General features: G+C 52.7%; 1 protein-coding gene across 1 annotated transcript; it reads right to left on the bottom strand.

Annotated features, from left to right (window-relative positions):
- Nucleotides 1-11: 11 nt before the first annotated feature.
- On the bottom strand, nucleotides 12-10,646 carry LOC102557758 (zinc finger protein RFP). Its single transcript, XM_006277106.4, has 7 exons — nucleotides 10,183-10,646; nucleotides 8,826-8,921; nucleotides 7,561-7,791; nucleotides 6,122-6,144; nucleotides 5,537-5,652; nucleotides 4,756-4,815; nucleotides 12-4,141 (listed from the first exon to the last, which is right to left on the bottom strand). Exons 1-7 carry the CDS (start codon nucleotides 10,600-10,602, stop codon nucleotides 3,588-3,590), a joined length of 1,500 nt encoding a protein of 499 aa, XP_006277168.3. The 5' UTR covers nucleotides 10,603-10,646; the 3' UTR covers nucleotides 12-3,587.
- Between the last annotated feature and the right edge of the window lie 5,430 nt (nucleotides 10,647-16,076).

The following is a 16,076-nucleotide window of genomic DNA, read 5'->3' as shown; positions in this document are numbered from 1 at the left end:
AACAATGCACATATGGTAGCTTGGTTTTATTTGCTTATAAGAGCAAACATAACAGTAGTTGCCCAACTTGGGGGGAGGCAGATGTCTGTGAAAGGCCTCACTGCAGATTTGGTTACCCCATAACGGAGGGATGGGGAAATCCATGTGCTAATACATGGCACTAGGGAACCAGCCTCACCCTGGGAACCATGTTGGGAATCTCCTTCTCACACTCTCTTCCCTCCTCTCCCCTTTTCCTCCTTTCTCCAGATTCTTTCATTGGCTATTTTGTCCATCAGTTTTGTCCCAGCCTTGGTCCTTCCTCTTTGTGTCCCCCACAATCCTCTGCTCCATGGTGTAGATCAGGCCTCGCATCCCTTCTCCTCCTTCCTGCAGGACTCTCCAGTTATTGGATTTAAGTTTAAAAAGACACAAATAAACCTATTTTGTCTTTCTTCTGCTGGTCACTCTGCTGACACCTCCACTGTCCCTGCCTCATCACCACTGTCTGTTCCCAAACATCAGAGCACCTTGGACAGGCACCCTTGCAAACCACACTAAAGTTGTATCTTGCATTACTGCTTAGGCCTTTGATGGGTGAACTCCCTCCTACTCCTTGTTGGCACTGGATTCAGGACCCAGGTGCCTTGTTCCGGGGGGACCCAAAACGCTCAGACTGACCATGTCCTTTCCATTTGATAATAGGCTATTTTTTTATATACAGCGATAATAGCAAAGAATAATACAAGCAATTCTATAGCTACTAATCCTGGGCTGTCATCAGAGTCAAGATACGTTTGGCAAGGACGCGAGCTGCACTCTGAGGTTCTCTCTTGAATGCCAGATGTCAGTAGTCTGGAGGTCAGAGGCCAAGGCCTCCCCCTGCCCCCCAGTGGGGTGGATGAGACAGGCTGGTGGTATGCCCATGTGCCTCAGGTTCCCCTCTCAGGGACAGGGACCCTTTGTTGCTCTGAAGTCTCTGCTTTTGCATTCTTTTTCCCTCCTGATGATTCTTCATCCCTGGGCATCACCGATTGGGCCTTCTGTGATCGTCATACTGTCCATGTTCTCTTGTGTCAGCAAATTCTTTTGTTTTACAAACCCATCACATCCTAATTTGGGCTTTCTGGGCCTTCTCATAATTTGGTCTGTTCCCCCAAAACTAGAACACTCAAGGCCCCAACTCTTCAGCCTTGGGAGCTGGTGCCAACTTATCTCATGTTATGGAATAGTGTGGTATACGCTCATAATTTCCCAGGCTACGTGTATATCTGTTGGCATTGCTGCTTGCCTGAGTGAGACACCCTGTCTGCCTCGAAGGGTGTGAAAACTGTATGTGTGACAACCAGTCCTTTAGAAATCAATTAACCCTTGACACTGTCTGGAACCATTATTCTAATATATATATATATATATATATATATATTCACGTACAAGCCAGCCAATTCCTAAAAGCAAACCTTTAAATGTCATTTTCTAGCCATCGCTTGTAGGCATGAAAACCCAAGAATAGTGCTAACTCTTACATATGGATAGACTAGGAAGAGGACTTGGGGCCTGTTGCAGGAGCTCTTGGATGGGAGATACAACTAAGACCCTAAGGCACAGGGCTGTATTAATTGCTCAAACATAATGGGAGCGTCCAGCTTCTTCCCTCACTCCCAAATCCTACTTCCTTCATTTTCTGTCCTTGACGCAGCAACAGCTCTTATTTCCCAAACCCCACAACCATTTTGCTCCCATCTGTGAACCTGCCCCTGAATCTTGGCCCTGCCCATGCACTCTCCAGTCCCACACTGCCCTCCCCTTCCCTGTCTCAGCCTCTCAGCCTCTGCCCCTACAAGAAGGGACCTCGCTCCTTCCAGCTCCTTGGGACCCCCAGCCCAGGGCCCTCATGAAAAACACCCAAACTCAAACCAGCCCAGCAGCTCCCCAGTGGCAGACCCAGCGTGCCTCGCACACATCCCCAGCTGGGGCCTCCCTGGCCAGAGGATGCCCAGAGGCACTTTGCAGGGAGCCCCCAGCCCTGGGCTGCTCCAGTCACAGACAGACCAATGCTCCAGAGCTGGGAACTTCTTATAGGGGACACTGCACTGCCAGCCCTGCTGGAGCCTTCCTGCACCACAGACCATAAGGACAAAAGGCCTATGTAACAGGGAGCATAGGGCTTCCCTTACTTTAAGAGAGGGAAGCAACTGCCTGGAGAGCCTCAGATGGGGAAGGCTGCTCCTTAGGAGCTTCAAAAGGGCAGCTCCCTGGGGTTTGCAAGCCATAAGCAGTCCACTGCTGAGCTAAGTGCTCTGCAATACTACAGCTGAGCAGAACCCTGCAGGGGAAGCAAGGCACTGCTGCGGCAGCTGCTCAACAGGGCAGTAAGCTGCCAAGCAATTAAGCCAGCAAGCCCAACTGGAGAACAGCTGAGGCCAGCAGGTAAGTCACCCAACCAGGTAAGTCACATGAACAAAAAGGGTTAGTACCTAGGAGCTAGAAAAACACAGGACTTGAGAAAGAGCAGGCAGTCGGGCCCTGAAGGCTGCCAGGTAAGGAGCTCTGGATCAAGATGGCTGTGGCTTGGGGTACTGACTGAGACCCTGTGGCTACAGGAACTGTGAGTAAGTGGCTGAAGGCTTACAAGGAGCTAAACCCCAGGATAAGACATATTTGGGTTATGCTGCCAGCTTGCTTAGTTTTTGTTATAGCCAGTGGGCTTATTCTTTTCTGGTGGTTATTACTAGTGGACCAGAAAGAGATCCCAGGGTGCCACAGAGGCACAAGGCTTTAGCCATCCAGAAAGGGTGAGAACCAGGGCCAGAGGCCCAACTGGAGACATTGGGAGAGACAGAGAGATGGGGAGAAAGAGAGAGTGAGCCAGAGACTGGTCCGGGGCCCACTGCCTAAAAGGGGCAAGAGCAGAGCCGTAGAGGGTGAGATTGCAGATCTAAGGGGGTCAGACCAGAACACAAGAGAGGCAGAGATTGATAAAGGCAAAGAGCCTGACCCCAAATTGTTGCAGAGAATGATAAGGCTTAAGAAACCAAAACAGACCAAAGCAGAGATTGGGGGCGAGTCCCCACTAATGGATAAGGGGTAGCACCTGCAAGCCTGCAGGGGAGGTTGGAGGCTGTGAACAGCCCGTAAAGCATTTGGTGTTCTAGGAGGTGCGTACAGGTCAGGGATTCCACTTACCATAAAGGATGGAGTAAGATCAATGGGGTCTAAAAAGAATCCACGAGCAGGTAACCAGAGCAGGGCTCACCCTGCAGGCACCTTCCCTTTTCCTATATCAATTATTCTATCAAAGGCATGGCAGGAAAGAAAAAGGGAGGGTACCCTAGAACTGGAGCAGAATAGAAGCCATGCGGCCACCAGAACATGTAATGGCTGTCCCCAGAGCCAAAGTCTTGTTACACCTTGGGACCCTTCAGCAGTGGCAGGGACTGATCTGTTGGACACATCCTGGCCTTGTTGTAAGAACAGAGAGATCGCCCGAGTCCAAGAAAGGAAGGGAGGGCTGAGCAGAGGGGTGTCCTCCACGGTAAGAGAGACCAGTTAGAATAAGGCTGGAGATATCCACGTGATCAACTGCTGGGCAACATCCCATGCCTGGCTCAGGGGCACAGCCTCAGCTGGACTGGACAAAAACCCATTTGCTTGACACTGAAGCCAAATCTCAGCTCGAGCCAGAACCAGGGTCGGATTGTGTCCCCAGCAAATGAGGTCGGCGGGAAGGTGAAGATCGGGGCCCCGGTGTCAGCATCAAGAAATGACACCTGCCCCCCTGCACAATCCAGACAGACCCGCAACCTGCTGGGTGCCCGGCGCAGGTCCAGGCGGGTGGGAGCAGGGGCTGTGAGAGCTTGGAACTGACCCCCACAGCGCTGCACAGCCCAGATCCCCTCTTCGGGGCTAAGGCTGATCAGTCCCTTCCTCTTCACAGATTCTCTGGCCACCCCCACGGCCCAGCCATACCCCTGCCCCACCTCCACCTCCCAGCAGTGTCTCCCCGAGATGAATCCCTCACAGCCCAGCACACAGGGCTCAGAACCAAATCTCTTAGGATTTTCAGGCAGATGCTGCCGTGTTTCTGCCCGTTGCACTCTTCTCCCGTCCGCAGAGAAGACAAGAGAGGGATGAGCCGTGTCTGGATCTAGAGTCACCGTCACTGGGAGAGAGAATCACAGCATCAGGGTAGAGCTCAGCCCTGGGGCAGGCAGGGCCTTTCCTCACCCTCCCCACCCTGCCTGGGACCATCCTGGGATGCAGGAGCTGCCTCTGCCCTGGGCCCTGGAGCCTGAGCAAGACGGCCCCGCAGCTTCTCAGCCTGGCACAGGCAGCCGCTCCTGCCCCTGCTCCTTGGGGCAAGAGGAGGCAGGCGGCAGCCCCTCCTCGGACCTGCCCTCCACTCCTAGGCTAGGAATGGAGACAAAGATGCAGCTGTGGAGATGATCTTCTCAAACAGTGTGGGAGGATGCAGAAGTGGCAAAAGGCAGCAGCATCTTCAGTCCCCTTCCCCCACCTTCTCCTTCCACAGCAGCTCTCTGGGGAGAGCCTGGCTCTGCCCCAAGAAGAGGGAAGTGGTAAGAGAAGAAACAGGGGAGTCTCTGCCAGGCGCAAGGGGAGAGACACAGCAACCCTGAGGGACAACTGCCACCTCCCAGCACAGAATTGAACAGCCACACGTCAGTCTGAGGGCCCTGAGCGGAGAGAAAGGGTCCGTGGCTTGTGCAGGATTCTGGGAATTTGCTGCGACTCAGGACAGATCCCACGAGAGCTTACCCTTGGTGTATGGCTGTGGTACATCCCCACTTCTCTTCTCCAGGGCAGATGGCAGAGTTTCTGGAGGGGAAAAGGGCACAGACATGACACTTCCTGCTGTTCAGCTGGTACAGACATTGCAGCTCAGCTCCTGCCCCTGCACCTCCCTGCACCTCAACAGTGGCACCATCTCTGCCTGGAGGTGATGTCCTGCTTTTGCAAGAGAGCAGGACATCAAAGGTGTAGCTTCCCTCAAGGAACCTCCCTCCATCTGCCTCGCCTGCCCCCCTCTACCCCAGAGTTGCACAGGGGCCCTCCCAATGCTGCTTCTCCTGTGAAGAAGGGAAATGAAATGGGTGGGGAGGTTTCTCCTTTCCCTACAGCCCACTGTAGCCAGGTTAGCTGGGTCCATATCTCAGAAAAAGCCTTGGATTTGGAGTCTCTATTTTGGATGCCAACTACTGAGCAACAAGGCTTGCTTCTCAGAGAAGCTGGGCTCCTGCAGCTCCCACCGACTCCTCGTACAGCTGTGAGTGACACAGCCCAGAGCACACTCCCTGCCTGGCTCTGTCTTGGGAAAAGACTGAGAATTATCTGGCTATATAGGGGCCTTAATACTTTCTGATGTCATGGGGTGCATGAATGTGCCACATTGATGCCTGGACTCTCCTACTTCCACTCAGTTTGTGGGCTCTGTGCCATTTATAAATAACTTGGTTTTCAGCCAATAGACCAGAGCCCATCTCCTCCCATGGCCACAGAGCCTCCTCTCTGCATCCCCTCCCACATCCCTTCTCCATACCTTTAAACTTCCTCCCAGTCTCTGTCAGTGCACAGGTTGTCTGGCAGAAATCCTGGAGTCTCCTTTCCAGCTCAGGAGAAATTAGCACCGGCTGTGGGATCTCCCCTTCTTCACACCTGGGGAAACCCATCTCAGGTGAGTAAATGAACTGGAAGAACTCAGTGCCATTCCCTGCTCAGCCCTGCTCCACGGAGGTGCAGCACGGGCAGTGGCAGTGCGACCGTCCCTCACACTGCCCCATTCAGATGCTTCCCCACCGCCCTTGGTCACTGCTGACCTGGGTAGAATCGTGACCAATGACCTAGCAAAGAATGGCCCGTATTCCACACCGAGGGCCCAGAGCCAGCCAGACCTCAGGGAAAAAGATATCCCTTGAAGAGGCTTTTGGTTAAAAATGGTCTGTTCAACACAATGGATGACTCCTCATCTTTGGAGAAATGCTCCTCTCAGGATTAAGTTCACAGGAAACATTTGCATCATGCTGCACCAACCGCACTGCTGAGCCCTGGGGAGGCACAAATCTACCGTGCTCTGCAGCTGCTTCCCAGCATCAGCCCATGTGAGGAGTCGATTGTAGCCACATACCTGCTCAGGGTCTTTCTGATGTCCTAGGAGGCAAGGAGAGATAATATGAGTTGCCCATGTCACACACTGGGGATCTCAGGGGGGCATTTGGAAACAAGCATACAAAGAAGCACTATGTCACCTCCAGGGTTAATACTTGGCTGAGTTGCTGAGGCTTTTCATCTCTGGCATGTGTCTGTCTGTAATTTTTCAGAGATGAAGATCAACTCTCATGTCTGTGATGCATGTACCACAGGGGTGGGCAAAATATGACCCACAGGCTGGATCCAAGCCACAGGTCAGATCCAGACCACATAATTCTTGGATCCAGCCCAAGGAAGCTTCAGCCAGGTGGCTTGTGCCCTAGCACTAAGGGCTCTGGATCCTGTTCCTGGCCACCTTCCAGCCACTCTGTCACCCTCAGGTGGGTGCGCATCGCACCGCGTGGGCAGAGTGGGTGCAAGGCAGCTGGGAGCTGGAGCCAGAACCCCACATGCTGGGGCAAGAGCTGCCCAGCTGCAACTTCCTCCCTATCCGGATGGGCACAGCAGGGGCAGGAGCAAGAGCAGCTGCAGGTGAAGGAAGCAGAGCAGCATCTCAGCAACTACAACTACACTGAGAGTAGCCCTGCCAGTAAGCTCTGTGTACTGGCTGCAGCTGGGCTGGCAGCTGCGGGGAGGAGCATGGCACCAGCTGCCCCAGGCAGGGCGCTGCTGCATGCGCTCCCTGTCCCCCAACTCTGTCCCTCCCCTCACCCCGGCCAACTCCCAGGACCTAACACCCAGGCAGCGCTGCCCCCCCCCCCCCCCCCCCCCACACACACACACACACGTGCACGCTCACCCTCCAAACCCCACCACCCACAGGGCAGGGGTGTGCAGGGTGTGGATCTCAGTTCTGCCCTGAGCTCCAACCCTGCATGTTCCTGCCCACAGGACCAGAGCTCTGCACCAGCTCCACGAAGACCCCCCCAGCACCTGTGACTGTGCAGGTGGAGAGCTGTATCCTGGGAGAGGGCCAGGATCATGGGGCAATGAGTGCTGGGCAGGGGCCCAGGGAAGAGCCACGACCCACACCCTGCATGACGCTGCCTGCAGAACTTGCACCCATCGCAGGGGTGTGTAGGCTGCAGATCATGGCTCTGCCCAGGGCTCCAGCACCACAATGTCCACCCCCCATAACCCTGCCCCTGATCCCAGCTTCAACCGCCTGTCTGACTCCTGAACACAGCCCACCCGCAGCCCCATCCTACATCAGGAGTTGGGCGAGTTGTTCCATGTGGGGAGGAATGTGCTGACCTGGCCTGCAACCGCTCATCACAAATCCCTGCGACCCATGGGTCAAAATAATAGGCCACCCCTGAGGTACTGAGTCACCCTGTGGTCTCGAACTGCTGGACTCCAGGAGCCAGCCCTCCCTTCCCGGTACAAGGCTCTGGGCTGTCTCCAGCACAGTCTCACCTGCAGGAACTCACTTGCTGGCTGCTCAAACTTGCTCTCCATCTTGCTGATCAGCTCGCTGAGATGGGAAATCTCCTCAGAGAGTTTGATGACCTTTTCTTTCTGTATTTTCTCAGCCTCCTTCTCCAGCTCTCCCAGCTGGGCCAGAAGGAGTTGCTCTTGTTCCAGTAGTATCCGGTGCAGTTGCTGAAACTCAGACACAATCTTCTGCCTCTCGGCTCCTGCCTGTTTCTGTAAAACAACTATAGTAAGTGACACCAGCACAAGCCTGAGTGTGCAGGGAGCAGATTCTTGGCAAAGCCCAAAACAACAGGATAATATCCTCCCCCTGGCAGATATGCAGTCATTTCTTTTGCCATTGCATTTGACCCTAATATGTATTAAGGCAAGGGCAGGCAATTATTTTGGGCAGAGGACCCCTTACTGAGTTTTGGCAAGCCATCAAGGGCTGCATGACAGGCAGCCCAAGGCAGATTAATATTCATTTTCTAAATTTTTTAGGGGCCTGCGGGCCAGATAGAATGGCCTGGCAGGCCACATCTGGCCCCCAGGCCGCATTTTGCCCACCCATGTATTAAGGGGAGATCAATCAGTGATTTGGAGTGAAGCACCACCACAGCATGCTGATCACAGCCAGCTGTCCCTCTTTTTCACCTCAACCAGGTGCTTCAATATTGCTCCTTTCCCAGGAGCTGGCAACAGCTGGGGACTGGACACAGGAAAAGCAACTGAAGTTGAATCCAGACAAGACAGAGGTGATGGTGTTTGGCAGCCTGCTGGCTTGTGGGGAATAAAGACATTTCTCAATGATGGGAATAACTAGGGGCACCTTTCACCAACTCCATCAGGGCTGGATCTGGCATCTATCATCCACATCCTTGTAACCACAAACACAGACTGCAGAAATGTGGTTTCAATGGGCCTGCACTTGAGCCTCATCCAGAAGCTTCAGCTGGTGCAAAACCTGCTTTGCAACAGAGGTGGGTTGTCGAACGTTGCTCCAGTGCTCCAGAGTCTGCTCTGGCTTCCACTACTTTTATGGGTGCAAAACACAATGTTGGTTTTGACCTCTAAGGCCAAAGTCAAGGCCTGGTATACTTCAGGCTCCCCCTTCTTCCCTATGATCCCTGACGTCAGCCAACAGTAGCTTCCTGCAAGGACCACATATACACAAAGCTTCTTTGGTGAATTGTGTGGGAGGTGGTTCTGGGTAACTGCTCCTCAGCCCCAGAAATCCCTCCCCCTTGTGATCCCAAGGCACCTACCAGATACTCCTGGGTTTTCCCTTCTCCAGTCCATTTCAATCCCAGGAGGTTTTCTCTCCTTTCCCTCAGAGTCTTCAAATGGGCCTGAAGTTTTTCCTATAGAAATAGAAATTATTTTAGCTTGACCAGTGGGAGGTGGAGGGTGCATGAGATAATTTCAATGGTTTGGTTTGCAGGGTATTAATGAAGGGAGTTTTTTGACTAACTAAATGCCAACACACAAGTGCTCCTTGGAGATCCCCGTCTGCTCATGACACTGGAAACACCCAAAGTGCATTTAATTGCTGGAGCTGAGGAGAGAGCTTCAGGCCACAGACATCTTTTTTGAGCCTGGTCCTTGCTGAACTTCTCAGAGAGGGAAACAGAAGTCTCAGAGTGAGATTCTTGAAGGTTTGTGTCAGAAACTGTAGAGCTGACAGTGTGAGGTGTTCATCTTTAAAGCCTCCAGTAACTGTGCTGCCTGGACAGAAGGGGCATAGTCAGAGATCAACTCCACTAGCATAGCTGACGTGCGAGGAATGGTAGGGTTCACGCCAATGATGCTCTAAACTGCTGGGAGGCAGGGTCACCTTCACAGGCTAAGTAAATAAAATATGTATATAGAGAGCACAAACCTTTATGAACACAAGTTCACTTCAAGAGATGCTATGAAAGAACTGCAGAAGGCAGAGGATATGAAGGAAAGAAAAAATAAAAAAAATTATAGACAAGCAGGGGGTGGGGAAGGGGACAGTGCTAGGAGAAGGGAAAAAAGAAAATAAGGAAATGAGCACTAAATCCATAATGTCCTGTTACTCTCCTGTACAATTACCTACCTTCAGCTCAGCTCCTGCTGGGGGTCATAAAGACTCTTTTACCTACCTCAAGGCAGAGAGGCTTGGAAAAAGGGAGTGCTAAAGAGCGATGTGCTAGTAATCGCTCCTCCGGAGAGTGCTGCCAGGCTGAGAATACGGCTCGTGGAATTTGCTATCTGGGATGGCTTATGGCTTTTTTTTAGGAGGGAAGACACAGTGATATGTAAGATTAGGCTTTGGAGACAGTCCTGCATAATGGAACAAGTGAGAGTTGAATTGAGAGGTGAACCCTGGGGACCAGTTTGATCCAGTGCTCCAGGACAGTTACGAAGAGGTTTTGTGTCTTTCTCATTTAAGAGCTATATTTGTCTGAGGGAGGAACCCCTAGAAATCATTACACGCCCAATTACATGTTGTAGCCTGTTTCCCTACAAGGGCAGCTCCCCACAGCAGGTCACACCAGCAGCTGAGGGAGAGAAATGACCCGTGGAAGGAAGTGTGGGAAGAAATGAACCTGCATTAAATCTAAAGCTGATGCACATTAGCCAAAAAACAGTTCCTACCTTGTACTCCTCGGCAGCCTCCTCTAGGGGAACCACGCTGTGAGCTCGGTGCACCCAGGATCGGTCACACACCACACAGATGGGGGCTTCATCATCTTGGCAGAAGAGTTTCAGAGTCTCCCCGTGCTCCCCACACACTCGCTGCCCTCCGGCTCCCTCGGCCGACCGCACGCTCAGGCCCTTCACTAGTTCTACTAAATTGCCCACCTGCCTATTTGGGCCCAGGGTCCTCTGGGGAAAGGTCTGTCTGCACTGGGGGCAGGTGACGTCTGTCTCAGCCCCCTCCCAATACTGGGTGATGCAGGCTCGGCAGAAGTTGTGCCCACAGCCCATGATCATCACCGGATCCCTGAAGAAGTCCAGGCAGACGGAGCAGGTCGCTTCATCCCGGAGGTTTTCTACACTGCTCTCAGCGGCCATGGCTGGGAGCAGAGAGGGGACAGAGCTAGTTTCACTTTCCTGAGCTCTGGCGCATGCTCTAAGCACCTGGGATTTTCCCTTCCTGGAAATGATGCTGAGTACCAGCTGACCTGGCAGGAGTCCATGGGTAAAGAAGGTTTTTTTTTCATTGAAATTATTTCAGCAATTCCTAAGTTGAAACTCAGTCTAACTCCTAAGTTTCTGGGGAAATAGGCTTGCGCTCTATATATTGGCAGTGATATTCAGTGCAGAAAAAGCCCAGAAGCCCTGATCCTGCCCACAATTCTCCAGTGCTTTGCTCTCCTCAGGCCAGTCCTGCCCAGGAACTCAATGGGACAGTCCCTGGCACAGAGGTCGGCAGGGGCACGAGTGCTTCCAGCATCAGGGCCTGGGGGATGGCTGCCCACAACCCCTCCCTCAGCACAGACAGACGGCTGCTCCCTACGGTCACACAGACATGGCCAAAGTGACCTAACAGCACCAAGCAAGATCCACAGGACAACAGCAGCAGGGGAGGGAGGTAGAGCAATCCATGGCCATATTAGTGCACAAATGTTGCTGGGGGGAGCATTGGGCAGATTCCCAAGAATATCACCTGCCTATTCTTAATGGGAGAAGGACCTAGAGAAAGCCCTCAATCCCTCAGGAATAGGCTGTGCCACGGAGCAAATCCCCCCAGAAACAGAGTGCCCAGAAGAGCAGCCTCTCCAGCAGCAGCCTGGGGCAGCCTGACACACTTGCCAGCAACTGGGAATGGGAGCAAAGGCACCCCCATTTGTAGGGTATGCTCCCTAGTGAGGTCTCTAGAGTGCCAGGTGAGGGAGCTCCAGGCAGAGGTGAGCAGGCTTCGCATCATCAGGGCCCATGAGGAGGAGATTGACAACTACTACCAGGCTTTCCACCAGAAGAACAAGAAGGAAAGAGCATGAAAGCCCAGCAGCGTGAAGAAGGGCAACAAAGAGACCGATCTGGAGTCCCATCCAACGGTTGCTTGGAAGATGGTCAGCTTGGGTCTCAAGGCACACAGCACCAGGCTCACTCCTCCCCTGGATGGGGAGCAGAAGCACTAGCTCTGGAGGAAGGAAGGCAGCCAGCTACCACCCCAAACAAGAGATGCAGGGTGGTCATGGTAGACAACTCCTTCCTGAGGGGGACAGAGGGTGTGATCTGCCACCCTGAACCCATGAGGTGTGCTGCCTCCCAGAGGCTCGTATCCAGGATGTGGCTGAAAGGATTCCTAAACTCATCCAGTCCTCCAACCACTACCCCACCCTTGTCATCCATGGGGGCACGAATGACACAGCCAGGAACAACCCTGGCTGTGTCATGAGGACTGCAGGGCTCTGGGGGCTGGGCTCAAGGGGTCAGGGGCATGGGTAGTTCTCTCCTCGGTTCTGTGGTTACGGGTCACGGGTACAGAAGAGACAGATGCATAGAAGAAATGAACTGAAGACTCTGGTGCTGGTGCTACCACGAAGGCTTTGGCTTCTTCAACCACAGCACACATTTCAGAGACTGCAGCTTGTTGGGAAGGGATACCACCCACCTCACATCAAAGGGGAAGGAACTCAACCATGGAACCAGCAAATGGACAAACAATAGGAAGCATATTCTGACACCAGCTGAAGGACAGGATTTTCCGCAGCACACCAGGAAGAGTAGGGCCTCCAATGGCAGGCTCAGTTGCCTGTATACAAATGCCAGGAGCATAGGGAACAAGAAGGAGGAACTGGCCTTCCTGCTAACCAACAAGCAACGTGATCTCATAGGGATTATGGAGATCAGGTGGGACTCAACCTATGATTGGATCAAAGGTATAGAGGACTACACCTTACATAGGAGGGATCGTGTTGGGATGAAGGGTGGAGGAGTTGCTCTCTACATGAAGGAACGGTACACCTCCCTAAAAGCAGAGATTGGCAATAAAGAAAGGTGACTTGAGACCCTCTGGGTCAAGATAGGGGGAGAGCAGGAGAAGGGGATTTGACTGTAGGAGTTTACTACAGACCTCTTCAAGATAGGGAGCAAGGAGGACCCAGGGAATTACAGGCCAATCAATTTGACCTGAGTCCCTGGTAAAATTCTGGAGAAAATTATCAAAGAATCCATTACTGATGGGCGAACAGAAGGCAGGATTCTGAAGGAAAGGCAAGATGGCTTTGTTGCAGGCAGGTCATGCCTGAGCAACCTCATTTCCTTCTACAATCAGGTAACTGGCCACCTAGATAAGGGAAATGAGGTTGATGTCATGTACTTGTGTCCAGTATACTGTGTCCAGTTCTGGGTGCCACACTTCAGGAAGGAGGTGGAGAAGCTTGAGAGAGTCCAAAGGAGGGCCACACACATGATTAGAGGTCTGGAGAGCAGGTCATATGAGGAGAGGCTGAAAGACATGGTTCTGTTTAGCCTGGAGAAGAAAAGACTTACAGGGGACTTGGTGGCAGCCTATAAGTATATTAGGGGTATACATCAGAGCCTGGGGGAGCATCTGTTCGCCATGGCACCCCAGAGAAAGACAAGAAATAATGGACACAAAATTCTTGAAGATCGCTTCAGATTGGACATAAGGAAAAACTTCTTTTATGATTCGAGTGCCGAGGGTCTGGAACAGACTCCCCCCAGGGGTGGTACAATCACTTACCCTGGCAATCTTCAAAAAGCTTCTTGACGCCCACCTTTCTGGGGTCATCTGACCCCACCAGTCTTTCCTGCCCAAGTGCAGGGGGGGCTGGACCTGATGATCTTGTATGGTCTCTTCCAGCTCCTATGAATCTATGAAAAACAGGGCCACTTCATACCCCCTGATGTGGCAGAAGATGAGCAAGTCCTGGATTCCCAGGTTCCCCTGTGTTGTAGTGCTGATATCAATGTAGGGCAAGGGGGAAACCTTTTGCTGGTGCAAGCATCCATTGCAACCTGGCCCCAAGAGCAGGCACCACTCCCTCTCTGCTGGAGTGGCCAGCTGCCTATACTCAGCCTTACTGCTAATCCTCAACCCTACTGCCAGGAGGCAAAGTGCACATGCAGTGGAGATTGGCACTGTGGAAGGAACATGCAGCACAGAGCAGCTCTATAGCACTAATCCCCCATGCGGGATTGGATTTAGGCAGGCAGGATTGGACTCTTCACGAGCTGGATCAAACCCACTCACTGGTCACAGGCTGCCAAGCCCTGCAGTAGTTTTCTGATATCGTGGGGGACAAAGAGAGACCCACATGGCCCCAATCCAGCTCTGCAATTGCTACACATCAGCAAATGATGCCCAGTACTGGGATGACCCTACCTCTAGTAATCCCACAGCTGGATTAAAGACCACCTAGATGGGATTACTGCCCTGTCCAGTGTCAAGTTACCTGACAATTCCCTGTTTCCCTTCATGTCACTGCAGAGCAGCGGGGGCAGCTCTTGGCTTCCCTCTGAGCCATGTGGCGAGGGGACTGGATGCTTCACAGTACCCCGGTGGTCTACCTCCTGCTGACCTGGGGTCTGTGAAGAGTAGAGGAACAGAGGGGCAGAAGAAGAGACTTGGGGAAATATCAAGAAAGAGAATGCAAATAAGGTGCAGTCTGTGACTACAGCACTCTGCAATATACTCTTTCATACTCAGGCTGTCAATTCATCATGTGTAACCCGGTTGGTACTCCAAGAGGTACCCCCTCTCCAATTGAAGGGATCAAAGCAGGTGCACAAGTGCTGTGGGAGATGTAGGGACTCTCCTCCCCCTATAGAGCAGAGCCAGACCACCACTGGGGACTTAACCATATACCTTTTAATGAGAGAACAGTCCTGGGAACATAACAGGCATAAACCAGGGGGTATAGGGGACACTACAACGCCCCAAGGGGGTAGGATTCAACAAAGGTTAAACACTTACAATCATTGACAAAAGACAGGGTTAACAAAATACAAAACACAAACAGGAGAGCAAACAATACTGGTTGGTGAAATAGAAAAAGGCACAAAATACAAAATGTCAAATAACAAGGAATATAGGACCTAGGTACCTGGAGGGGGGGAAAGAGGGAAAACACAATGACCCCTTTCCACTGCAACAAGAATTTCTCCTTGTTACTTCACTCACCCCAAGTCACCCCAGCTGGGACTTGAACTCAGATCTCCCACATGGTATGCAGAAACTCTACCACACAATCACCAGTGCTGGTGCTCCTCTAAGCTGCAAGGGGTCTTGACCTTCCTGGAGCCCCTGCCCCACATCACACTGCCTGGCCTCTGATTGGAGGAGCTGGAAGCAGAGCTGGGAACCTCTCAGGTTGCTGCTCAGATCCTTGCTGGAGCTGGGGAGCCTCTCCTGCTGGCCACAGCCCCTCATAGGGGATCCTGGAGCCCAGCAGGAAGCCTCTCTTGCTGGCCGCGCGCCGCGCTGCTGAGGGTCCACCTGCTGCCTGCAGGTCCCACTCCTTCAGGCTCTTCTGGGGCAACTGCTCCTGCCCCACTGGCCCAGCCCTTGCCAGCTCTTTGAAACTCCTTCCTTGTGGTCCCTCGCTGGTCTCCCCTGAGTCAGTGGTGCTGCCCCTTTTATCCCCCTCCAGGTGACCCAAGGGGCCAATCAGGGGACATGAAGTCTCTGGGGCCTGATTGGTGAGGAAAGGGAATCCCAAGTCCTACAATCATCTTTTGCCCTTTCGAAACCCCTGGGCTAAGTCACTGCCAGCTAGCCTGTCACACATAAATTGGCTCATACCCTTCTGAGCTCCCCACTAAGGTGTAGGGAATGAGTCAGGGTCACGCTCTGGAGCTGGGGAACTTTGACCCAAGGACAGTGCTGGGAGTGATGTGCTACAGATCTCACCCCCAAGCATAAATCCCTTCAGGCCTGAACCTCAGCTTTCTGGCTCTGGGCAAGTCTAGTGCAGGAGTGAAATATCAATGTAACTAGCACCCTGACCAGACCTTACAGCTAGTGAAGAACCCACAAGCCCTTGGCTTCCCTAGGCTTACAAAAACAGGTGTGCCCTACCTGTATGAGCAGAGAAGTCTGCTGCTGCCAGCTGCCACAAAATCAGTTCTCTCACTAGCACCCTGACCAGATCTTACCTTGAGCAGAAAAAGAGACTTGGGGAAATATCAAGAAAAGGAATGCAAATGAGATGCAGTCAGCATGAACACCACGTGCCTCCAGGGGCACAGTGGCCACCTACAGTGTCAGTGGTGCCTTTTCTCAGAGGGTGCACCGCCATGCTCAGGGGGTGCACATGCACCCATGTGCACCCCCTACGCATTGCCAATGGTAGCAAGTGACTACAGCCGTCTGCAATATCCTCTGTCATACTCGTGCTGTCAATTCACTATGAATTGGTACATACCCTCCTGAGTTCCCCTCCGAGGTAGGTAGTGAGTCGGGCTCAATCTGGAACTGGGGAACTTTGGCAAAAAGACAGTGCTGGTGGGAGTCATGTGCTACAGATAACCCTGAGACTGTGAACAATCCCTTCAGACCCAGTGCTCAGCTTTCT

This window comes from Alligator mississippiensis, chromosome 11, assembly GCF_030867095.1.
Source record: "Alligator mississippiensis isolate rAllMis1 chromosome 11, rAllMis1, whole genome shotgun sequence".
In the NCBI taxonomy this organism is placed as follows: Eukaryota; Metazoa; Chordata; order Crocodylia; family Alligatoridae; genus Alligator; species Alligator mississippiensis.
This window is presented reverse-complemented; position numbering and strand designations above follow the sequence as displayed.

What these genes read in the sequence shown, in the direction of transcription:
- LOC102557758 (XM_006277106.4), bottom strand. Translation starts at nt 10,602, where the DNA reads ATGGCCGCTGAGAGCAGTGTAGAAAACCTCCGGGATGAAGCGACCTGC. An exon ending in GGAAAACCCAGGAGTATCTG is followed by an intron (nt 7,792 to 8,825) that starts GTAGGTGCCTTG and finishes GTTGTTTTACAG; the next exon opens with AAACAGGCAGGAGCCGAGAG. An exon ending in CAGCAAGTGAGTTCCTGCAG is followed by an intron (nt 6,145 to 7,560) that starts GTGAGACTGTGC and finishes CTTGCCTCCTAG; the next exon opens with GACATCAGAAAGACCCTGAG.